Source organism: Protobothrops mucrosquamatus, unplaced genomic scaffold (assembly GCF_001527695.2).
Source record: "Protobothrops mucrosquamatus isolate PMUCROS unplaced genomic scaffold, P.Mucros_1.0 scaffold637, whole genome shotgun sequence".
NCBI classification, from domain to species: domain Eukaryota; kingdom Metazoa; phylum Chordata; class Lepidosauria; order Squamata; family Viperidae; genus Protobothrops; species Protobothrops mucrosquamatus.
In genome coordinates, this window is record NW_015386929.1 from 53,365 (window position 1) to 78,343 (window position 24,979).

The 24,979-nt window shown below is 41.1% G+C and overlaps 1 protein-coding gene across 1 annotated transcript in view; it reads right to left on the reverse strand.

The window, feature by feature from the left end:
* Window positions 1–23,825, reverse strand: part of TRIM9 (tripartite motif containing 9) — a 59,222-nt gene extending 35,397 nt beyond the window's left edge. The window contains exons 1-2 of the mRNA XM_015817779.1: window positions 22,986–23,825; window positions 4,232–4,327 (exon numbers count right to left, since the gene is read on the reverse strand). Of these exons, the coding sequence (XP_015673265.1) occupies window positions 4,232–4,327; window positions 22,986–23,825 (936 nt within the window). The remainder of the gene's footprint in view (window positions 1–4,231; window positions 4,328–22,985) is intronic.
* Window positions 23,826–24,979: the final 1,154 nt, after the last annotated feature.

The window sequence follows — 24,979 nt, forward strand, 5'->3', positions numbered from 1 at the left end:
GGCCTGATTCCACCTGAAAGAATGCAAAGCATTAATGCAACAAGCTTATTTGGGGGGGGGGGTTATTGGGTTGGGGTGGCAGAGAGGCAATGAGGAAATTATACTGTGCTGGATCTTTTGAAGAGTCTCCCTTTGTTCCTCCTTCCCAGCATTCCTCTCTCCCTGAACCTTTTGTTCTAACAGAGCAATTTTTCCCCACTCTGGCATTCTACAATGTTGCCAACTGCCAGCCCTATTATTCCCAACCAGCATCAGCTAATGGCAGTGACAGTCCAATACTTTGGAAAATATCAGGTTGGAGAAGATTGCAAGTAAGTATCCTAGCTTTAGGTCCACAACTAGAATTCCCTGAAGAACTAGGGAATGGGAAGGAGAGGGTAGAACAGTGGTGGCGAACTTATGGCACGCATGCCAGAGGTGGCATTCAGAGCCCTCTCTGTGGGCATGCGCACCATGCCCCAGAGATGGCAACCGTCCCTCTTCAACCAGCCGCCCGCTAACTCGCCGAGGTCCCACATGGCCGGATGCATCCCAGCATGGCTGGTTTCCCTCCCCCCATCCTATCCCTCCTGGCCTCACATGCTCTCCTTTTCCCAGGCACGACACACTGCATCGCCTTCTCAGCTGTTGGCTAGCCGTCCAGCTCAGAGCGGCTTCTCTGAAATGCTGGCAGCGGACTGCGGAGCCCCAGAGTGCGCCGATCAAGGGGCCTTCATGCGCTCGTTGGCCTCTATGTGCGGGGGCTGATGGTGTCAGGCAGCAGCCGCCCCGGCCGCTGCCTCGCCTTGCCCTGTGACAATGGCACCCCCACCCTATCTCACCTTGCCTCACCTCAGCCCGCAGGACGAGCCTCCTGCCCACCGCCCCACCTGCCAGAGACCCCCTGGATCTCCCCCAACCCTGCCCGGCCCCCACAGGCATCCCTCCCCACGAGCAACATTGAGGTGACCATGCCCACCTTGGCCACACCCAACCAGTCTGCCATGACCACAGCCATGCCCACCTGGTACCTGGCGATAAATAAGTGGGTTTTGGGTTGCAGTTTGGGCACTCGGTCTCTAAAAGGTTCGCCATCACTGGGGTAGAAGGTGTCACAGGGAGGGGGATGTACCAATAATCTCAAAATTATGGGCACTACCAGGCAATTGAACCCCCTCCCCTTTTAGTATGTGTTAGATACATCTCATACATCTAAAAAGGGGTGAGACATCAATCATCCACTTGTACTTACCATTTGGACATCATTGGCCCCTCTATCCCAAAGGTGCTTTTCCAAAAGCAACTGGACTTCCTTGTTTTTTTTTTCCTTGAAAACATTTGACTTCTCATCCAAGGAGCGTCTTCAGTTCTGACTCTGAAGCTTCCTGGATGAGAAGTGAAAAGTTTTCAAGGGAAAAAACAAGACAGTCCGGTTGTCTTTTGGAAAAGTACCTTTGGGGCAACCATGACCTGGATGACTGAGAATCTCCGTAGACATGCCCTTGGGAAAACATACAAGTAGTTTTCAAGTTACAACCATTCATTCAGTGGCCATTTGAAATTACAATGCACTGAGAAAAGTGACTTACGACTGATCCTCACACCTAGAACTGTTGCAGCAGCCCCATCATCATGTAATACCAAGATGAATTTACAATGGTTGCAGTTTCCTTCTGACAAGCAAAGTCAATGGGAGAAAGTGGATTTGCTTAATGACTGCATGGTCCATTTAATAACTACAGTGATTCACTTAATAACTGTGGCAAAAAAGATAGTAAAATTGGGTGTGACTCTCTTCCCTTGGTTAGCAACAGAAATTCTGGTCACAATTGTAGTCATAAATCAAGGACTAGCTGTAGACCAGCCAGAGTTTAAGGGACTTCCACATGACACCATTCCCCCCTCCCCAATTTCCCACAAAGTGGATTGAAGCTGAACTGTTGCAACTGTCACTTAGGCTGAGCTTGAAATGTTGAGATTAATACAGAGAACACTAAGAACCAATTGGTGTTCACCACTAACTGATCAACAGTACAATACAGTGTGAAAAAGTACTCCAGAGTCAATTCCCAATATCCCATCCCCATTTTCAGTTACACCAGGGGTCTTCAAACTTGGCCCTTTTATGACTTGTGGACTTCAACTCCCAGAATTCCTCAGCCAGGCACGCTGGCTGAGGAATTCTGGGAGTTGGTCCACAAGTCATAAAAGGGCCGAGTTTGAAGACCCCTGAGTTACATTAACCCCTTTCCCACAACACACTTAAATGAGTTCATTTCCTAGAATTTTGTACTTCCCAGGTGATGGTATTTGACCCTGTTAGGAAGAATTACTACTAACAGAATTACTACTAAGAAGATTTGGTTGAGTTTTTAGGTGATTTGATTAAGCATGTTGTAGAAACAAGGCTGTTATGAACATTTGGAAAGTGATTTGCAATACATGAATAAATAAACCTAATCAATTGTTATAAGAAGAACCTTTTCAGCACCAAAGATAACATCCCTCTGCTACCTCTTGCAAATTATCACGGTAAAATGACAGCACATTGGCATTTTCTTGTGGCTAGACAGGTTTTCCAATACCTTAATCCTGGTAATTTGCTGCTATGACAGCCAGAGTGGGTGGAAGGTGGGAGAGAGACTATGTTTAGAATACTTTTCCAATAAGCACTAAGAAGGGATGCTAAAGGAATAGGACACAGGGAGGGAGATAATGGTTGCAACAGTGCAGGACCCAAAAGGAAATGGTCCATTCGTCCTCTGTGTGTAGCAAATGGAAATTATCACTTTTAGTGTGATTTCTGATACAGCGCAGGTCAGCTAGAAGAAAAAAAAATCAGCTGCCAAATGCAGGTACGATTATCAGATTGTAGAGACATGGAAGTACTTTTGGAGGGTGAGAATAAAGTATAGGTGACTTCAGTGCGTTAAATATGACTCTATTTTATAGATGGTAGTCAGCTATTCCAACAGAGCAATTTTTCTCAATCTGGGCATGCTGGCTGGGGAATTCTGGGAATTGAAGTCCACATATCTTAAAACTGCAGAAGTTGAGTAACACTGCAGTAGAGTATTATTTCAAGGAGCGAAAATTAACTTCAGAGTCTGACAAATATGTTCCTTGAAATGCCTAGCCACTTTAAGCTGTGTGAACTTCAACACTGAGCCCTGATGGCACAGTGGTTAGAATGCAGTATTGCAGACTAATTCTGCCAACTGCCAGGAGTTCAGTTCTGACCAGCTCAAGGTTGACTTAGCCTTCCATCCTTCCGAGATTGGTAAAATGAGGACCCAGATTGTTGGGGACAATATGCTGACTCACTAAACCACTTAGAGAGGACTGTAAAGCACTGTGAAGTGGTATATAAGTCTAAGTGTTATTGCTATTGCTAACTCTGAGAATACATCATTCTGCAATGCTGGTTGGGTATTCTGGGAGTTGAAGTTCACACATCCTAAGTTATTGAGGTTGGCTGTTCTTAGGGGAAAACACATCCAGGTACAAATACACACACAATCAATAAAATGATGATTTGTAAATAGTAACATCACCATCATCCTTATCCTCATTATTACTAATATTATGGAATGCATAATTTAATACAAAAGAGCTTGATCTTTATTACTGGCTGATAGTCAGTCAAAACTGCTCATGTTTGCATCCCATATTATGCCATATTGTATTTTGCCTTATCCTGTAATCCAAATTTAGACCGGGGTCAAGATGATTACAACAGAATGCCTTAATCACAAACTGTAATTACAGCCTGGCTGTTATTAGTTTATTTTATGCACAGTCTAGTGTATCACCCAAAATAGACATTTAACCAAGAATCAGCTTTAGCCTCTATATTCTGGATTTAGAACAAAGTAACTACTGCAAAAGACTTTCTACTTCTCCATCTGTTTAGCCTCTCCACCATGGTTGCATGGGAAATAAAGCTATTCTTATTTGTGCAATTTACCCATCAAGGAGACAGAGAGGTGGGTGAGATCAGCCCCTTTTCACTCTAAATGCAATGAGTCATCCCTCAAATACACCCGCACTCCATCCTTTGGTGTTTTGCTAAAGAATTGGTCATCACAAATGTGATTGGGTTATTGCTGAAAAGAAGAAGGACTGGCAATCTGTTGTCAACTGTGGTTTGCTATGGTGTTTGTGTGTATTCTAAGCTCAGGGAATTGAATGCCACATAGTGGCACTGCTCACATTCTACTTCTGTTCATGACTATTAGAGTCAACACAATACCTGGATTTGTTGAACCATGTTGCGTAGCTGTACCAAAAAGTCTTTGGCTTCTTTGGCTCTGTCTGAAAGTCCATTCAGGGCCTGGGACAGCTGGCTCTGCAGAAAACAAGGAAGGAAGAAGAAATGGGAATCAAAGGAGCATTTATTTCCATATACGGTTCCTAGATGTACTGATTTATATCCTAGCAGATGATCAGAATTCCTTCTTTCCCATCCTGTTCCCAATCATGTTAGGGAACCAAGCCATCAGTTAAAGCCCAGAGCAGGAAATTAATCAGAACTGATTTCCATCAAAATGATTTCCACCAAAATGTTAAATGATTTAGTTTATTATATTCCATTACACTCCTTCCCTAAAAATGGTTGCTATCTAGTTGGAAATGTTGTTCTCATTCTGTTAGCCACTTTTTACAGACCAGCAAGATGGAAAGCCAAAATTAAATTGAGTGATCCCATGACTACAAGGAGGAAAAGAAAGTGCAGGAAGCATAAAGCAATTCTGCATGCACTCAGTCCAAAGTACCAACACTGGAGGGAATTAATTAATTGAGTTCTCAGTGTAATTCAGTCCATTGAAGTAAATGAAGACAGGGTGAAAATCTAATAAATAAACAAGACAAAACAAAACAAAACAGAATTTGGGGATGTCTTCCTTAAATATGATATTATAGTTGACTAAATCAGCCCAAAGGCAATATTGTACTAGATTGATGATATTGGGATCTATAGCCTGCTTCATTTGGAGGTACCCGATTGGGAAAGATGTAAATGCTGATCTACAAAATAATAAATACATTAAATTTTAACTTTTCTTGGTTATTTTTTGTCAACTAATCAACTCCATTATTTCACCCCAACTCCAGCCACAGAAGAGATAAATCTTCAGGTAGGAAAAAAAACACTCCCCCAGACATTATTCTCTTTGATTGCTACAACTAGTACTCATAATATGCTATCACTGTATTTTTTTAATAATTCCTATGAATTTTGTTATTATGGCCTTTTTGTAAAAAAAACATGCTTTGAACAATCTTGTTCTCTTAACAACTACATTATAAATATGTCTGCAAACACTGTCTCCTCCTGACCTATGTTGCTCGTACTCTGTATTTTAAAATATACAGTTAGTATATCCGACAAATTGAACTGAAGAAGGTCATAGGTGCTTTGTTTCAGGGTTGGCTATAAAGTTAAATGGATGGTGGAAGATGGAAAGTGGTGATGGTGGTGGTAACTTCCTGGCTGTTCCTCCTAAATGTGCAAATGGTTGTATTTGTTCTACTTCATATCTTGGGCCTCTAAATTATATTATTGTCTAAGGCCTGGATCTTTCAGTATTATGCCCAGGTGAACCAAATGTCAGGTGTCGTCTCCCTCAGCATCTGATGGGCTTCTTGCTCTCCTTGTTGCTTGCTTGATGCCTTCAAGTCAGTCTTCACTCCTTGACTTGGTGGTCGCCTGGACTAGTCCCTGCAGTTTCCTGGCAAGGTTTTTTTTTGGGAAGTGGTTTGCTACCATCTCCTTCCTAAGCTCCTGAGAGAGTGACTGTCCCAAGGTCATCCAGCTGGCTTTGTGTCCAAGGTGAAGCTGCAGTTGGGTTTCTAGCCCGGTCCTGCTTTCACAATACACAAAACTGGCTTTATATTATATTAAGGTTCTTTTAATTATGAGATAAATTGTAATTGTTTAGAACATTATTTGAATGGAAGTTTTGGAAAGGGCCTTGGAGATCTTCCAGTCCAACTTCTTTGCCCAGTGCAAGAATAGAAATCTACGAGAAGAGCAGGCAGAGCTGGAGGGCAGAGTTAAACATATCATCAGTTTGAAGTCCTTGGATTGCCGCAAAAGATCCTAGTCCAGCTCCCCTTGAATTCCATTAACCTTATCTAGAACCAATTTGGTATTGACTAGATTCTTGTGTACAGACTTGAACAATAAATATTTCTGAACTGCAACTTAAGCTATGGTCCTGATCTTTAGTGCCTGACAATCCCCAATAAATGGCCATTCAGCCTCTGTTGAATACCTCCAGTGAAGTTAAACCCACCTCCTCTTGAGATAGCTGTTTCATTAGCGAACAGCTCTTACAATTGGAATTGTTTCCAAGCAAAAAATACTTTGTTATTTAAACCCATTGTCTTTTGTTCTGTTTTCTGGAACAACAAATACATATTTTTGCTCCACCTTTTGCAATACAGCTTTCTGTTATGTCAGCACAGCCATCATGTCTTTCTACAGACTTGTCTTTTCCAGGCTAAACATACCCAGCTCATCCAACTGTTCCTCAACTGTTTCTCATAACTTTTTCATAATGATCAAGCTGCAAAGCAAAGGCTTAACCTCAGATGTAATGTGTATTTCCAGTAATGCCTCTAAGTTTCGATGAAAACTAGAGGGGTGTTTAGAAAACTAAAATGATAGGTGGCTTCAGCATAGTGTTTTCTTTGGAAGACTACTTATGGAAAAAAATATATACATAAATAGATTGCTGGAAGGCTAAGAATGTTAGTGCAGTGCATTTTGCACAAAAAAAGAAGAAGACCAAGTCTGGTCTAGTGATTACCGGTAGAGCACCAGGCTGGATACCCGGAATTGTGAGTTCTAGTCCTGCTTTAGGCATGAAAAATGGGTGGGAGACTCTTCTCCCTCAACCCAACTCACCTCACAGAGTTGTTATTGTGGGATGGGGAATAGGAGGAGGAAGGAGTATTAAGTATGTTCGACACTTTGAGTTATTTATGAAAACAGTAAAGGCAGAATAAAAAAAATATTTTCAAACAATTACCAGTTTGCCTACTGGTGATTGTTTTATGTGGACTCTTCCCACAATGTTAACCATTAAAAGGCTACATGCAGCGGAAATGCCATGTTTCACAGCTAACACGGCACATCTAACTTGACATTTAACCCACATTCAGGCAGGCAGACCCAACACAGCTAGATTAACTACTTCACTGCAGGCAACAACGAACACATTCAGGAGCTGCTTAGAAATCATACCCTGTGTTTATGTCTCTCCCCCAGGGTTTAAATTCTAGGCCTTTTCCTCCCACCTTTCAAATCAATAATATGAGAGGTTGTGGGATGGGAAGACTGAGATGGTAATGGAAGGAACTGTAGACTTACACAACCAAAAAACAGAAGGGATGTGTGTTGGTAGCTTTATCTCATAAATGTCAACTCAATCTCGCTGGTGAAAAAAACTTGGGAGAGACCCTGTCTTAACAAATTGTCAAATTTATTAATTTGTAAATGAAACAAATGAAATAACAGTTGGAAATTCTTCTTGCAGTTTCCAAAATTCTGTGTTCATCTATATTATTAGATTCAATATTAAGGCATAATATTATTTTTAACCCGGTACAAAATGGGGTGAAGGAGGGATATTTTAGTCCGTGGGTCTCTCTTGAATGGTTCCAGGAGCAATTTTGAGAAGAGAGCAGCTGCTTCAGAACTGGAATTTCTTTCTTTCTTTTTAATCTATACACATTTAGCAGTCAAGCTCTTTCAGTCAAGATGGTGCCTTGATTGCTAGAGGGAAAATGACAAGAAAGCAGTAAATGGAGCTGACTGAGGCTGGCAAATTACCTTCACTTTAGTTATCTGCTCCTTGCAATCAATTGCTTCCACATTATGTAAATTGGACATTAAGAAGATGATTCAATGTAACTTTTCCCAACTTGGGCCCCCTATTCGTATGTTGGAGTTAGCTCCAAGAATCCTCAGCTGGCATGGCTTGAGGAGATATAGTGCAATCTATCTAGATAACCTGAGTCCAAAATGTGCATCAAAAAACCAGGGAAGGTTTTTAATGATGAGGAAGATTGATCAGCAGGACTCAAAGGCAAACAAGTACCAGGAACCATTAAATTGGCAATCTCCCTGTTGTTTTCTGAGAAGCAGAGCTGCTGTTTCCTTACTGAGTTGACTAACCATTTGCTTAGCTTTCCTCAGCCTGCTGCCTTCCGGGTATTTTGACACTGTGACTCCCAGAATTTCAAGCTATTAACCACACTTTCTGGGAATGCTGGGAGCTGCAGTCTACTCTGGAAGGTCTCATTTTCAGGAAGCTTTCTGGTTCCCAGCTTTTGGTTCCTGGGCCAAAACAAGTTTGGAAAGGAACAGGGCTTTTTTTGTCGGGCACCTTTTTTGGATGGCACCTTGTAGGGTAGGCAAGGCAAGTTGTATGATGTGTGTGAGTTCCAGCACCTTTTTTTTTTTTTTTTTACAAAAAAAAGCACTGGAAAGGAATATAAAATAAAGCAACCAGTTCCTCCAAACCAGGGGTAGGCAACCTTGGCTCTTTTATGACCCGTGGACTTCAACTCCCAGAATTCCTGAGCCAGCTTGGCTGGCTCAGGAATTCTGGGAGTTGAAGTCCACGAGTCATAAAAGAGCCAAGGTTACCTACCCCTGCTCCAAACTTTCCATAATACATCTTCCAGGAAGTTGCCTTAGGAATATTTTCCACAGCTTTTGGAATATTGTCCTCTTTTGGAAAATGTTTAAAAAGATCTTCAGTGTCACAGAAAGGTAACGATCATGGGAACTTTTGTATTGCAAGGAAAAGACCACTGAAAGGTAAACTTTGGAAAAGACTTTTTTTCATCCTCTCCCATTTTCCTAGCCTAAGATTGTGATTCATGCCCTAAAGAAAGTGATCTAGTACAAAAATAATGTTTGCTTAGGTTTAAGTTTTGATTTTGCATGAGATACAATTCATTATCCATAGAATGTGGTAGGAAATTTGGCTTAAAAAAAGATTTCACATATTGATGCAGGTAGCTCACTTGTGATAGTTAAATAGGATTCTATGGGAATAAGCAGGGGATGCTGAGAATGAGCCAAAGGAAAAAGCCCATCGTCTTCAGGTTTTTCTTGTTTGTGGGCTCTCAGAAGGAAAAGGTATATTGTAGTTCTGGTCTATGCTAATGTAGCATGCTGGATCAGATAGTGATCTTGGTTGTGTTATTTAGGACTAAGTTCACATAGCAATCATTGGGAGGGCTACTAAATTCTGGGATGATTGAAAGGCACAAACAATGAGTAACCATCTTAGAACTGACATGTCTGGGATGAGTAATCATCAATAGAAGAGAATATTTGTTGCTCAACTCAGTGCCTGATGATGTTTCTTAGTTGGGTAATGAAACAACTGCAAGAAAACAGCCAAGCTTTGAGTGCATCAAGGACCCCTACACTGAATAACCTCATTTTGGAAATAGTTATTGTAAGAGAAAAAGGTGATGTTGGTCCCATAGTCTTAATATATTTAGCCTATAAAATGCTACTTAAGTGTCTGGGACATTAAGACTTATACCTGGGCACCAAAATTGAATGCCAATAGTCAAGCAGTTCTTGGCAAGTAAATGAGTCTGCCTTGTTGGACAAACAGAGCAGGAATTTTATGTGCAGTAAAATATAAATCTTTTCTTCTTCTTTAGGTGTATCAATAGTCTTGGAATCATCCAGACTGGCTAGAAAACTTTTCCTCTCTCTGGCTTGTTACAGACAGAGGTAGCATGTTCTTTTAAGAATGAGAAACAAAAGTAAAAAGAAAAAGTTTCAGAATTGTGGTGTAGGCGAAGATGAGAGATTGGCAATGTTGACATGCTTGGAATCACACAGTCTAGGGATAAAAAAAAAATTCTCTTCAGAGGGTAGTAAATCTGCTCATAGAGAACATGCCGGTAGTGGGCATTGTTAAAACCATTGTTAGGCTATCCCTTGTTTTTTTTTCAGAGGGTTTTTAAAATTAAGCCATGATCAACCTCAGGTTTGGGCACAATGGGAAGGTCAATAGAATAGTGTGTGGTATTTCTCCAACCTGATCTTTGAAACATCCACTGAGCTGAGGGAGAATCCATCACATTTTAAGAAAATATGTCCTAAGAACTTTACTCCCCATTGTAAAATTTATCCTCATCTTTGGAGGGTGGATTTCATTCTTTCCATTTAATTCCCTTTTTAATTTGTGCAAAGAGAAAAAAATGAGTCAGGAATGGTTGCTGGAATTGGAAAGATCATCTAGTGTGCAATGACTGGAAACATTACTAGGTTAAAACACTGTTCTTTCTTCCTCCCATTCCATTATCTCCTTCCCACCTGCTCAGAAAAAAAGGGGCTGGTGCCAGAGTTTTGAGATGAGAAGGCAAATGGATGAGGCAGAAAATTAATAGACAGGAAAATGACCCTGACCTTAGCTTGGCAGGAACGTTCAATGCAATGCTTTGCTACTTCTTTTCTGGACAATTTATAGCAATGTCATCATTAAGAACAAACTTGCCAGTGGCTGGGTTTTTTAATTATAATGACACTATTCATCAGCTTTGCCCCATTTAACTCCCCCACAAAGAAATGTAAAAAAAAAAAACCTTCTGCGGGCTTATAAGGAAGCTTTCTAGGGACTAAGCAATTCCAAGAAGTGTAGGAATTAGATCTACAGTCACTCATAAACTAAGGGATAATGGAAATGGGTGAATGGGTACATAGTCCCTTTGATTTCAGGAGAGGGGGAATTCTTGGAAACGTAAAGTCATTCTCTGACAATATTTAGAACTGAAGCTGCAATCCTATATGTATTTATTTGGAAGCCACGTCTATTTCATTTAATGATACCTACTTTCAAGTAGTCATACATAGGCTATGCACACTAACTTCTAAGTATCTTTGTTTGCCATCACTAATGAACAGAGTAGAGTAGAGTAGAGTAGAGTAGAGTAGAGTAGAGTAGAGTAGAGTAGAGTAGAGTAGAGTAGAATAGAATAGAATAGAATAGAATAGAATAGAATAGAATAGAATAGAATAGAATAGAATAGAATAACAGAGTTGGAAGGACCTTGGAGGTCATCTAATCCAATCCCCTGCTTAAGCAGGAGACCCTATACCATATCAGATAAATGGCTATCCAATCTCTTTTTAACAGCCTCCAGTGATGGAGCACCCACAACTTCTGAAGGCTGTTAAGTGAATCTGGCTTCCCCATTGACTCTGTATGTCAGAAGGTCCCAAAAGGATCTGATCTTCATAAATGCATCCAGTTGCCAGGTGTCCAAATTTCAATCACTTGAATGCTGCAATGATCATAAATGGGAAAAATGGTCATAAGTCACTTGTCAACGCTGTGACAATGGATGTCGTCACTCTGACAATTGAGAATCAGCAGCCATTTTTACTTTTGCTTCTAACGTGCCTTTTCTATTTTTTTAGAGTTCAGATGTAGAAGGGGGGAATGGGGTGAATGCTTGAGGGTTTAGCTAGCCATAACATGTGGGAACTCAAGGACATGGTCTGATAAGGTTTTGGCGGGCTGAGGGGCCAGTGAGAAAAGCCCTTGTCTTGCGTTAATTGGGGAATGTGATTTATGACAGCATTTGTGGGGCGGGAATTGCAACTTGTTACTTTGTATTTGGGGGGAGGGAACCTCAGTTTTGGCTTCAACTATGTAAGTGCCGATACTTTGTTTCCTAATAAAACGTTCTTTAGGGAAGAATTCTTGCCTTGAAGTTCTTTTACTGGTTTCATTTATTGGAACCATGACATCACTTTTTTCAGTGCCGTTGTAGCTTCGAATGGTCAATCAAGGACTTACCTGTAATCAAGCCACAAGGTGACCAGGTTGTGAGTAAACAGTTATTTTTTTAATCGCTGCTGTTGATGAAACTTTATGGATTATGGCTCCTTAACTTTTTTCCACAGATATTCCTTATTCTCAGTTCTTGGATTTCCTTGGAAGCTTCTTCAAGTGATTCTGAAGACTCAGCCAAAGTTGCAAAGCTGCTTCAGAGCTAGCATCACAAGGTTTCTGACTGAAAGGGATCAAGGAGCCAGTGTGGCTTAGTGATTAAGGCACCAGGCTAGAAATCAAGAGACTGTGAGTTCTAGTCCTGCCTTAGGCATGAAAGCCGGCTGGGTGACTTTGGGACAGTCACTCTCTCTCAGCCCAACTACCTTACAGGGATATTGTTGTGGGGAAAATAGGCCGATGGAAGGAATAAGTATGCTCACTGCCCTGACTTATTTATAAAAATAAACAAATTTATTTATAAAAATAAACAAATAAATTTAACCAATTAATGTTTATACCAGGGGTAGTCAACCTTGGCTCTTTTATGACTCGTGGACTTCAATTCCCAGAATTCCCAGAATTCCTGAGCCAGAATTCCTGAGCCATAAAAGAGCCAAGGTTGACTACCCCTGGTTTATACATTTTGAAATCATTGATACAATTGCAGCTAAGTGCTGGCAACTGCAGCTGGCAATTCCAAGATTTAATAAAAGGCAAAAACTTAGCATTATAGAAGCTCAGATTTTTTTTTTTAAAAAAAAGCACTTTGATTGGCCTGTTCAAATACAATTACGTCCACGTTAAGCACTTTAAAATTTAAGACACCAGAGAAATACTTTTAATTTATTTAATTATTTTTATCACTCTTGGGGGGTTAACAGCAGTACCAATACAATAAAAGGTCCATGATAAACCCCCAAATTAAACTTAATTAAATTAAAATTAAAATCAAAACATCCATGGCAAGTGAAAATTAAAGTCTACTGAAATTGGAGCATCATTTCGACAAGCAATAGAACTAACGATGCCAATGGGTATACTATATGCATATTTGTTTTACAGGTATAATTTAAGGTGGCAATAAAATCAGACTCCCTTAGCAGGTACCTGGGATTTTACTAGGACAAAATATATCCAGGGTATAGCTAAGGATGCCAGCCTTTTAAATTGGCATCTAGCACAGTACTCATGACAGAAAGTGGTACCTTTATAAAATGTAGAAGGAAGCGTGCATGATTGTTTCTGGCCATTGCTACTGAAGTTGGTTCTTACTATGCCCAATTTCTGAATAATGGAATGGGACCATTTGCATAACTTCCAGAAAAAAGCCATTCGCTGAATGAATGTCTGAACATAGCTTTGAAACCACATGTACATACCACCGTGCTCTTCCCTTTCAGGGTAAACAGAGGGAATAAGACTGAGAAATCAAATCAAATAATAATAATAATAATAATAATAATAATAATAATAATAATAATAATAATAATAATAATAATAATAATAATAATAGTAAAGTTGGAAGGGACCTTGAAGGTCATCTAGTCCAACCCCCTGCTCAGGCAGGAAACCCTATACCATTTCGGACAAATAATAAAGGGCTGATGTAAGAGAAAGAACAGAAACGTAGCTCAAAATTAGTTCATACTCTTACCACTCACTACAACCCTTCATATATTTCTATCCTTGCAAACCCTGTAGATAAGCTGCATTTAGATAAACGTCTCCCCTGTAGATAAACTGCATGGTATGGACAGATTTGAACCCAGTAGGTCAGAAACCAGGAGACTGTGAGTTCTAGTCCTGTCTTAGGTGCAAAGCTACCTGAGTGATCATGGGCCTGTCATTCTCACTCTAGGAAGCAAGCAATGGCAAACACTTTTGAAAAACCTTGCCAAGAAAACTGCCAGGACTAGTTCAGGCAGTCACCTGGAGCCAAAAATTAATCCAAAGGCACACTCACCCCACACCCACACCCACAAAGGGCTTTTCAAATACAGGTAGCCCTCGACTTACAACAGTTCATTTAGTGACTGTTTGAAGTTACAACAACACTGAAAAAAGGGACTTATGACCGTTGCAGCGTCTCCATAGTCAGGTGATTTACATTCGGCTGCTTGGCAACTGGTTCATACTTACAACGGTTGCAGTGGCCCAGAGTCATGTGATCTCCTTTTGCGACTTTCTGACAGGCAAAAACAATGGGGAAACCAGATTCATTTAACAACTGTCTTACTGATTTAAGAACTACAGTGATTCCCTTAACAAATGTGGCAACAAAAGTTGTAAAGTGGGGCAAAACTCACTTAAAAAAATTCTCACTTAACAACATACATTTTGGGCTCAATTGTGGTCATATGTTGAGGACTACCTGTAATCAGAGGCTGGGAGACCATTCATAGGATTTAAATGGGAAGAATGGGGGCCAGACTGGTCCTAAAATCCAGTCAAAAACAAAGAAGTTCATAATCTCCTCAAGGCTGCCTGTTAGGTCTGAGGACAATTTAGTAATATTCTCCCTCCCTCCAGACATCTTTCATTCAACCGCTCTGAGAGATTGCTTTTAAAAAGATGGATTATTTTTTTCCAGCTTTTTTTTTGTTTATTAAAATTTTTATTAAAATTCCTGGAAAATATAAAAAATAAGAAAATACTTAATATTGTTGTAAATTGTTACTGTAATTGCATATACATCTGGAAGATGATTTTAATTGTATTATGAATTCTAGATTAACAGAACCACTCTTTCTAATATATATTTAAAGGCTGAAGAATTTCTACAATAAGCAACAAAGAGTCATTCCAAATTCAATTATTTCTTGCAATACTTTTTAAACTATTACAATAGTCTCATAAATCTACCATAACAGAATGAGAAAATAATCAGAATTATGCATTTTACAGGCTGAGCATTCAAAATTATATAAAGTTTTTTTTTTTACTCTTGAGACTATTAAATTGAACAATTTTCTTTGTCACTTTATCGAACAGACTTCCTATTGCAACGCATTGCCAATTGAATAAATGCTACTGGATTACATAACTTGTTATACTTTTGAGAGAGATGAAATTGGTTGCCTTATTGTTTCTTCTTGAAAAATATTGCAACTAAATCATCTGCCGTTCCTTTTGGCCTTTCCCAACCATTAGATTCCTGTACTGACCGAAACTTCGCCTGTCACGTCCGAAGGGATTCCTGAGCTCAGATGACCTTGAAGAAGATCCCGCCACCCCCAGATTGTAATTAGCAAGCCATCTTTTGTGCCTGGATGCCCACTGTTGCTTAAGGGAGAAATGAGATTACTGGAGCAGAGTGAAAAAAAGCCTCTAGGGAGGGAGACAAGCTAAAAGGGAGGCAGGAGAAGCTGGATGGAGGAAGGGAAAGGGCAAGAGAACAGAAGGAGGATTAGTTAAAAGCACCAGCTCTTCAGCCAAGGGCTTCAAATGAAAAAGGCAAATATAATGAAGAATGAGGTACTGTAGTTTGGCGTGTTCCAGAAAGGAACATATTGCCTTTTCTTCGGTGTACAATGTTTTTCTGGCATTTGGTTGCATATCTCTTTATAGGCATATTTGGCTGAACTGGGGGATGGAGAAGAGCGGTGTGCCCAATTGTATCTTAATATTGACCCTCTCACGCGTATAAATATGTGCCACTCACGTGTACTGTTCAGATATGGGTCACACAGTATGCCAAGCAATAGTATGGGCGAAGGGTCTGAGGGGGGCGTGATTATATTCCTGTGCACTAACCTCCACAACATTTGCACAGTGTTGTGCCTAATACTAATGGGTTTGGCATCCAGGCATCCCCCCCAACTAAACTGATTCCACATTTAGCTTTAATTATACTTTGCTTGATGAGCAAATTGTACTCTCTCTAGTCCCACTGGATATGTGACTGGCTGAGGGTAGGCTTTTAGAAAAACAAGTTGGAAGGAGATGCAGCCATGTGTTTGCATATGTGAGAAAGAGAGTGTGGGTAACAATGATTAGGAAATATGCTGTCTTTCTATGCTGAATAGAAAACCTAAGCAAGATTGGAAGCCTATTAGAATCTTAGCTGCTGTGTATTGTCACCAGTCCCTTGATATCTCTTAGGCTCTTGATGGACCTACAGTTGATAATTTAGGGAAAACAGAAATAGCATCACTTTAATTCACTTTAAAAGGACGATTATGATTTTTAAGCTGTGCTGATGTGGGTTAAATGTGGGCAATTATATGTTGGTTGCATTTCAATTAATCAATCAGAATAGAGCTGGAAGGGATCTTGGAGGACTTTTAGCCCAACCCCTTGTTCAAGCAGGAAACCCTATACCAGTGATGGCGAACCTTTTAGAGACCGAATGCCCAAACTGCAACCCAAAACACCTTATGTATTGTCGAGTGCTGGGTGGGCGTGGCCCATTGGATGGGCGTGGCCAATTCGGGGGCATGGCCAATTGGGTGGGCATGGCTGCGGTGGTAACGGCAGACTGGGTGGGACTAAAAAGTTCAATCAATCAATTCCAACTTTGCAAGATCTTTTTTTTTCCCGTGAGAAGTTGAAATTGATTGATTGATTGAACCTTTTTTTTTTTTGCACACGGCAGCGGAGGCCTAAAGCGAAAAGGTTTTATAAAACCCAGCTGAAGGCCTAGGACTGGGGCGATGGCGCGAGTGCTCACAGAGAGGGCTATGCGTACCACCAGTGGCACACATGCCATAGGTTTGTCACCACAGCCCTATACCATTTCAGACAAGTGGCTGGCCAGTCTCTTCTTAAAGACCTCCAGTGATGAAGCACCCACAACTTCTAAAGGAAAGCTGTTTCACTGGTTGATTGATTTCACCATTAGGAAGTTTCTCCTTAATTCCAGGTTGCTTCTCTCCTTAATCGGTTTCCATCCATTGTTTCTCATCTTGCCTTCTGGCGTTTTGGAAAATAGGTTGACCCACTCTTCTTTGTGGCGGACCCTCAAATACTGGAACACTGCTGTCATGTCCTTTTTTTCTCTAGACTAGCCATACCCAGTTTCTGCAGCCTTATACAGTATATAGTATGTATACAATTTAGTACACAGTATGTCTGTGTGGGAGAGGGGAGTTGCTAAGGGCTGCAAAGAGCAGAGCAAACATGCCAAATGGGTAGAACTATGTCAAGAATTTCACCAAAGTTGAGACACTTTTTGTCGGTTTGGAGAAAGTACTTAAAGAACAACAAATCAGAATAGTGGCCTGTATGTTAGTTTTCAAAGCAGGCAACTACCATCACCATCTCTTGCTTTATTGCATATCCATAATGCAGGGTTTAACCACCTTTAGATTTGCCCAAATATCAGGTGCCAGTGTAGAGGGTTAGTCCTCATGTCCCACTAAACACAGAATACCAAGACCTTGCTAACCATTTTTAAAGAACATATCATTTGTCACTAGCCCTTGGAGTACTCAGAATGACAAAGTAATACCCCCAAATAGAAAATATGGCGACCCAAAACCCTTTTGCTGGCAGAAACAGTCATTAAGGACAGAATGAGCAACAAACAATGGACAGAACCTGGCTCTTGTTCCTGGCCAGAGTGCCAGTGGGCCTTTGTTTTTTTTGTTTTTGTTTTTTTTAAATAAAGTGTTTGTTTATAATGTTCACTCAGGCATTAGCAGCCAGAGGCACCTGTAGGAGCCAAGTGCTCAGTTTTTCTAGCATCCCCAGCCAAAATGGCCTTGGAAGGCATTCCCCGGGGGGGGGGGAGAGAATGTGTATAGAGACCTACAGCAACTCCTGTCCATGTTTTCATCAACAACATCAATGAAGTGTTTTCAATGAAGTGTCACAACTTGTAATGGACTGTGAGAGTAACCCAGAAGAAGAAGAAGAAGAAGAAGAGGAAGAAGAGGAAGAGGAAGAAGAAGAAGAAGAAGAAGAAAGAAGAAGAAGAAGAAGAAGAAGAAGAAGAAGAAGAAGAAGAAGAAGAAGAAGAAGAAGAAGAAGAAGAAGAAGAAGAAGAAGAAGAAGAGGAGGAGGAAGAGGAAGAAGAAGAAGAAGAAGAAGAAGAAGAAGAAGAAGAAGAAGAAGAAGAAGAAGAAGAAGAAGAAGAAGAAGAAGAAGAAGAAGAAGAAGAAGAAGAAGAAGAAGAAGAAGAAGAAGAAGAAGAAGAAGAAGAAGATTTCTCTTATCTGACAATGGCAAAGGTCAGATAAGAGAAATCTGAGGCCAAAGCTAGAATGAGAATGGAGAAAGCATTTCAGACTTGATCCTCCTTAATATTCTTGTAGGGTGGCAATCCTACAGTAAAAGTAGTTTTAGTATTCATGTTTTTGATGTTCAAGTCTGGCTTAACTTGAAGGGTTGACATAATTCCGTAGATACATCCATGTCGGGCTGTTGTTTAATAACAGTGCAAGTACTGCCTTCCTTTGAGGATGTTTTCTTTGAAACCTCCTTGCCTACAGCCTTGGGGATTCCACATTTTCTAGGATCAGCCAAGGAGTAGATGTTGCCACCTATTACTATTGACACTAGCCTGGATTATGGACCAATGTGTATATGTGTGTTAAACTGCAGCTTCATTTCTTTTGTGACTAATATTTCTTAGCTGACTTTAAAAGCACTTGAAATTAAGCTATGGGAATAAAAAAAAGGAAGGAATAATTACACTTGAGCTCAAGTAAGTGACATTTTGGAGAGGGGGTGCTTCACTCAGGTGGTTGGTGTACCAATTATAGCCATACCTGTAGCAGATGCTTTGGTGTCCATAATTCAGGAGTCTTCAAACTTGGCCCTTTTATGACTTGTGGACTTCCTGTGCTGGCTCAGGAATTCTGGGAGTTGAAGTCCACAAGTCATAAAAGGGCCAAGTTTGAAGACCCCTGCCATAATTCATGCCTTTATCATCACTTGCTGGACTACTGCAATACAATCTATGTGGGGCTCCCTTTGTAGATAACCCAGAACTATAGCTGAGGCAAAGCACAGTAATCAGAATCCTGGTAAGACAATCTCACCAGTGCAGAATAACGTCTATTTTAGACTCATAACACTGATTAGCAGTAGACTTTGAACCCAATTTGAAGTTCAAGACCAGGGGTCTTCAAACCTGGCCCTTTTATGACTTGTGGACTTCAACTCCCAGAATTCCTCAGCCAGGCACACTGGCTGAGGAATTCTGGGAGTTGAAGTCCACAAGTCATAAAAGGGCCAAGTTTGAAGACCCCTGGTCTAGACATTATCTTTAAAGCCTTACATAGCAGAGGACGAAGATATAGCAAGCAGCACCTTGCCAGAATAGAGTTTATAGGCCCAGTTTAGTCATCACAAGAGAGTCTGTTGAAAGTCTGCTCCAGATTATATGGGGGTAACCGAATGGCAGATCTTGTCATAGTAGCCCACACATTTTTATAAGCAGGCTAAAACTTATTTCATTGTGCTGGAAGTCCAATTGATTGGGGCACCACAATGGTTTTTAATAGGAATGAGAAGTCTATGGGATTAGGTGATATCTGTTAAAAAAATGTTCTTTTTTTATTCTATTGTTTTCTGCCCAGAAGCCTTTGGGCTTAGAAATACGAAAGAAAATTAGTACATGAATAAAATAAAAGGTTATTGAAATTGCACTGAGGCTCCAGGTATAGTTTAAACTATTGTCACTTGTGTAAGCAGTTGACAGATATAAATTATGAGGAATTCTTTCCTTCTGCTTGCCTGAACAGTAAACATTGTCCTTCTCCAAGACAAACAGAGCTTTGTTCCTGTGCTGGCTGTGAAGCTATTTCCCATGGTTAAAGCATGTTAGCAGGCCCCTGACATGAAATGATGTCAATCTATCTACAAAGGTCAGCCTTAGGCTGCTGTTGTGACAGGAAAAGATTATTGGCCAGAGGCCACAAAGGGCCACAAAGGGCTTTTTACATTATATCCTAATGGGCAGAACCAATTGGAAGTAAAAAAAAGTAGTTGAAAAGTTAATTTTTCCTCTCCATTAGCAATTTCCAATTTTATGGGGCCCTAGTGAGATGCTCTCAGACTCTACTTCTTCACATGTTTTTTTTCTTTTCCTCTTCATTTCTACCCACTTATTTACCCTCTCCTTTCAGCCTTAATTTAAAACAATATTTCTCCACCTCAGCAACTTTAAAATCTGTAGACTTCAACTCCCAGAAATCCCCAGCCAGCATCAATGGCTGGGGAATTCTGGGAGTTGAAGTCCACAGATCTTAAAGTTGTTGAGGCTGAATAACACTGGTCTAAAATAATTACTCAGAAACAGAGTACAAGACCACTGGAGGACTCTGCTTGACTCTTCACAATGCTTGCATAAAGAGTAAAAATGAGAACCGGCAGCCAGACTAGGAGACCAAAGGTTAGCAGGGGAGACTTTGGCAGGTGTCTGACAAGTTAATTCATGGTTTCAATCCAGTCACCTTTGGCTATACCAAGGTATCTTAAACAAATTATGGTATCTTCAGGGGTGTCTTCAAAGTGTGATGAATAAGCTAAGATAGTGGTTTGGCTTCAGTGATACAATTGAAGTCTATTTGGTTTTCATCTGGGTTAGCTTCTGTGAAGTGTTTGTGGTTTGTTGTATTGTTTATTTTAGCAGAGGCTACTGGACAGTCACCTCCTGCACCAGATCCTAGCTATGTAATACTGCAAATACCAATCCTATCTCTGTACCTGGACACAGGGGTAGGTAAAAATGCCTGCATGTTCCATAGGTATATGTAGGATGAGAGGATATCCATCCTCTTTGTAGTCACATATCTCTGCCTAGTTACCTCAGAAATGGGGTTGCTGCCATATAGCCAGATCCTATGTGAAAAATAGGATGGATGGCAAGAGTGTGGAAAGGAGAAATTGATATTTAAATGGGAAATAAAATTACATCCTTTTCACTCTCTTCACTTATGTTTTGTGGGATAATTCAATTCAAACAAAGAAAGAAAGAAAGAAAAATACACTTTAGAAAAGCTCAATGTAGAGGCATTGAGAAAAAAAAATATGGATTACAATATGTGGTATAGAATCCTTTAGCTACAATTCTACCTGGTATAGTCATAAGAATTATACAGTGTCCCAAAAGTCTTAGTGCAGATTTTAAAGCTTAAAACTGCACTGTCTTTTGGGACACCTTGTACTGTATTGTTATCCATAACACATTATAAAAGCTAATGTGTTGCTACCCTATGAACTGAATATCCCTACTTCAGCTTTGCACATATTGGTCCTGTTTCTAATACGTCATGAATATGTAGCCCAGTTTGTGAAGAAAATGCATTACCAAGTAGCAAAGTAGAGATAGGGAGAAATCAGATGCAAACATATCTAATTCCATATTTTCAAAGCAACGCACAACCTGAAATTTAGTTATCATTCAAAATTCAAAATTCTCCAATTACACCATGATAAAAGGGGAAATCAACACAAAACCCCATATATTTGTGAGAATTATGTACAAATTTCTATTAGTGAAGTTATTTGTAAAAGGTAGATTCATTAGGACAATAGGCATATGTCAGTAGAACTGTGCACCCAAAGTAGTTTTTGTATGTGTGTAAATGTTCTTTTGGAAGATGAGAAATTTTTAAATTCAACACATCAGATTTCACATATGGTACATGGAAAAATTAAAAATGGAGAAACTGAAATAGGCAAACACACCTTCCTCGTGGCAGAGGAAGCAATTCATATTCAAAGAAGAAATCTATTCTCATACAACTTCTTTCTGCCTCTTTCTTCTACATCACATTCACACATTCTGCTATCTTTAAAGTCTCCCCCAACAGGTTTCATTTTAGTTGTGTGCCCCTTTCTCCAAGGGCCTTTCCCCATCAGCTAGCCAACTAAGAGATTAATCTGAGGCAGACTAAACCCTGGGATCTATGTTAGTGCTCAATACTCAGAGTTAATACTGGTGAAAAATCTTCCTTTAATTGTGTCCAAAATACCTTCTCTCCATTTATAAACAACACACATCATTGCGTACTTGGAAATAGAAAGAGCCATTTTCTATATTCAGACCATTTTTTTTCACTAGTGACTTATAACATTTTCTAGCATCATCCAGCCATCATTGAAGCAATATAAACTCTGTCCTCATTACCATTATATTAGCACAAAGGAGTTAGGTGATTGTAGAAGCCCTGCTCTTCCCATTTCAGGGATTACAATCTGCCTGGCAACCTCTAGCTATACAAAGATTCTGTAGTGAAGTCCATGATAACATTGCCTAAATGAGGACAAAGGGACATTTAAAAGGAAATGGAAGGCCAGTTAATCCTATCCTATGAGCATAGGATAGTGGAAAAATACAGCAATCTCATCCCTGCTTTTTTCCCTCTTCCTCCCCCAGCTGCATTCCCCGTCAGTGTAAAACTCACCCCACCAAGCCCCCCAGTATCTTATTGCTTGCTACTGCAGGCATCTTGGTGCAAACACTTGAATGGCAGCCAACAAAGAAGATGGGCAGGCCGGGCAAAATATGTGACACACTAGCTCAGGTGTTTCTTGAATACAAAATCAAGATGCATTCTCAGGACACATACATTAGTTGGCAGGATAGACCACTAGCATTCCAGCAAAGAGATTCAAAGACTGGGAAGTGAAATCTGTTTACAGATAGGGAGACTGACTCATTAGAGGTAGGAGGAAGAATAAGATGGAGGAAATCAAGGGAGGGAAAATGACGAAAAGGTAAGGAAGCAGCTCTTCGATGAGAATAAAAACTACACATTGCATAAATGCTTAAAATATGGAACAGGGAGGAGAGAGATGGAAGAGAAAGATAGACTAATGGATTGATGAACAAGTCATCTAGCCATGAAGGATTATGATTGTAGTATTGGTGAAGAAATCAAGAGCTGATAGAAGGAAGACCAGAATTGTTGTTATGTTTCACAGCATGCCTTTAGGCATTACTGGGCTACAACTCCATCATTGGCTGAGTATGATGGGAGCAGTACTCCAGTAAACATTTATGGACAAGTAAAAAAAGGCACACTAAAACAGGAGGATTGGAATAAAATTGTTTTAGAGAAAAAGTAAGAGAAAGAAAGACAGCTGTAAGAAAGAAGGAAAAGAGATCAATGGATACTTAGGAGAAAGATCACAGGGACCCAGTGCAATGGCTGAAATGAGGATTTTCATCTCTTGCCAAGGTATTCTACCATACTTGCTCTGTTCATTAGTCGGTGCCCCCATCCCAGGACTGACCTTATGTAGTTTCCACATGGCGCCCAGCGCCTTCACCTCATGACTGGAATGCTTGCCTTCCTCCAGACACTGGTAACAAACAGGCATCTTGCACTGCACACAGTACATGCTGTGATTCTCTAGCTCATGGTCAGTGCAGGTGGAGATCTTGCGTGGGCTGAGCCTCCGGCTGACCCGGCCCTGAGCTGGAGGGACCAAACGGTGCTTAGCCAGGGGCCCCCGTGGTGGATGGCAGCGCAGCCGGCATGGGTCACAATAGAAGACATCGCACTGTTCACACATGACCGTGGCCTCCTTGGGTATCTTCTCACACAGTTGACAGCGCAGAGCAGCTGCTTTGCTTTGCTGGTAACGGTCAATGACACCCTCCAAGACACGATTCTTGGGGAAACCACGAAGGCCCCGCTCATCCAGAATCAGGCTGCGATGGCACTGTGGGCAGGTGAGGCAGGAATTGCGTGGCACCGGTGCCAATGAGGCAGTGGCTGAAAGCGGTGGGAGATGTGCAGCTGGAGGGACAGTTGGAGGGAAGACACGCACACCATTGGGTGACTTCTGACATGGTGTAGTAGGTGCACTGGCAAAGCCACCATATGAGCCATAGCCGCTGTCCGCCTCACTGTACAGGCTCATCTTGTCCAGGTCCAGGTAGTCATAGTCAGATGAGGAGCCAGCTGATCCTGAGGCACGCCGGCTCTGAGGCGACTCCGTCTCTGGCGTCTGCACCAGGATGTTTCGGGCACACGCCTGACACAGATTGTGTGAACAGGGTAGGATTAGAGGTTCTCGGTAGAAGGATCCGCAAACCGGGCATTTGAGCTCCTCTTCCATCTCTTCCATGGAGCGTCTCTCAACGCCTTCGAGCCGCGATTCAGCGGCCCTGATAGGACAGGAGTTGAACAGTGAGCGCGCTTTCAGTACCACGGACAGCGAACCAGCCAAGCGAGCCGCGCTCGTCTCCAGCTTGGCTCACCCCGAGCCAAGCTAGATAAGCAATGCCAGCTCTGAACTCCTGCAGCCTTCCCACCGCTTTGTGAGCTCCGCCCTCTTGGCTCATCATTGGCCGTTTGCGCCGAGTGCTGAGACGCCATTGGACCAAGGCAGTCTCCTAGACCCCCGCCCGCCTCGGGATACTTCGCTTCAACGGCCTGTTTTTCAACCCCGCCTGCTCCACTGCATGAATAAGAGGCAGGCGGCGGTACTGCTGCGAAAGGCAGAGAGCGCCTGAGCCTGATAGACATCCTCGGACATGCAATCGGTGATCACGGGGGGAGGTGTGTGTGTGTATGTGTGTGTGGGATATACAACACACACACACTCCTTGCAAATTCCCCGTTCCACGAAACGAAAGAGTTAGTTATTATTAATCTCGTTAATAACCGCTTTCCTTTTTCTCCTGCGAGGGGTAGAGGACTTAATGGCAACAGCCGTCCTTTTCTGTTTTCTTCCTTCGCACCAGTTAGCATTCAGAAGTACCCCGCCTCTCAAATAGTTTATCAGAATTCTTGAATTGATAGGATGGGTTGGTCAGAAACTTGCAATTCCCAGCCAGAGATTGCTAGCAGCGAATTTTGAGATATTTAATCTAACGTATTTGAAGAGCATCCGGTTGGGGAGATTATATTTCATTTAGAGTTACATTGGATGCTCATTCTGCTGTCCTTTTCTCTGACACTGTCCAATTTTAAGCACTCAGAATATCCATCACACATCATAACATTCTAACGAATTATGCCACTGAGTAAAAGATGATCTGATCTATTTGCTGGAAGTTCAACTGGGATTACAAGAAGGAAACAAAGACAATTCTTGGGTCTTATTTATTCTGCCATTTACTATGTTATATAAACCTCTATCATGTTCTTCCCATACATTTATCTAAGGGGGCATTCATAGTTCAATAACAGAGTGTGCATTCTGTACATTCAGTCACTCATTTATTTTTCTTTCTCTTGATTGTAATGAACAGAACTGTGCTGAATGCTAAAATACTG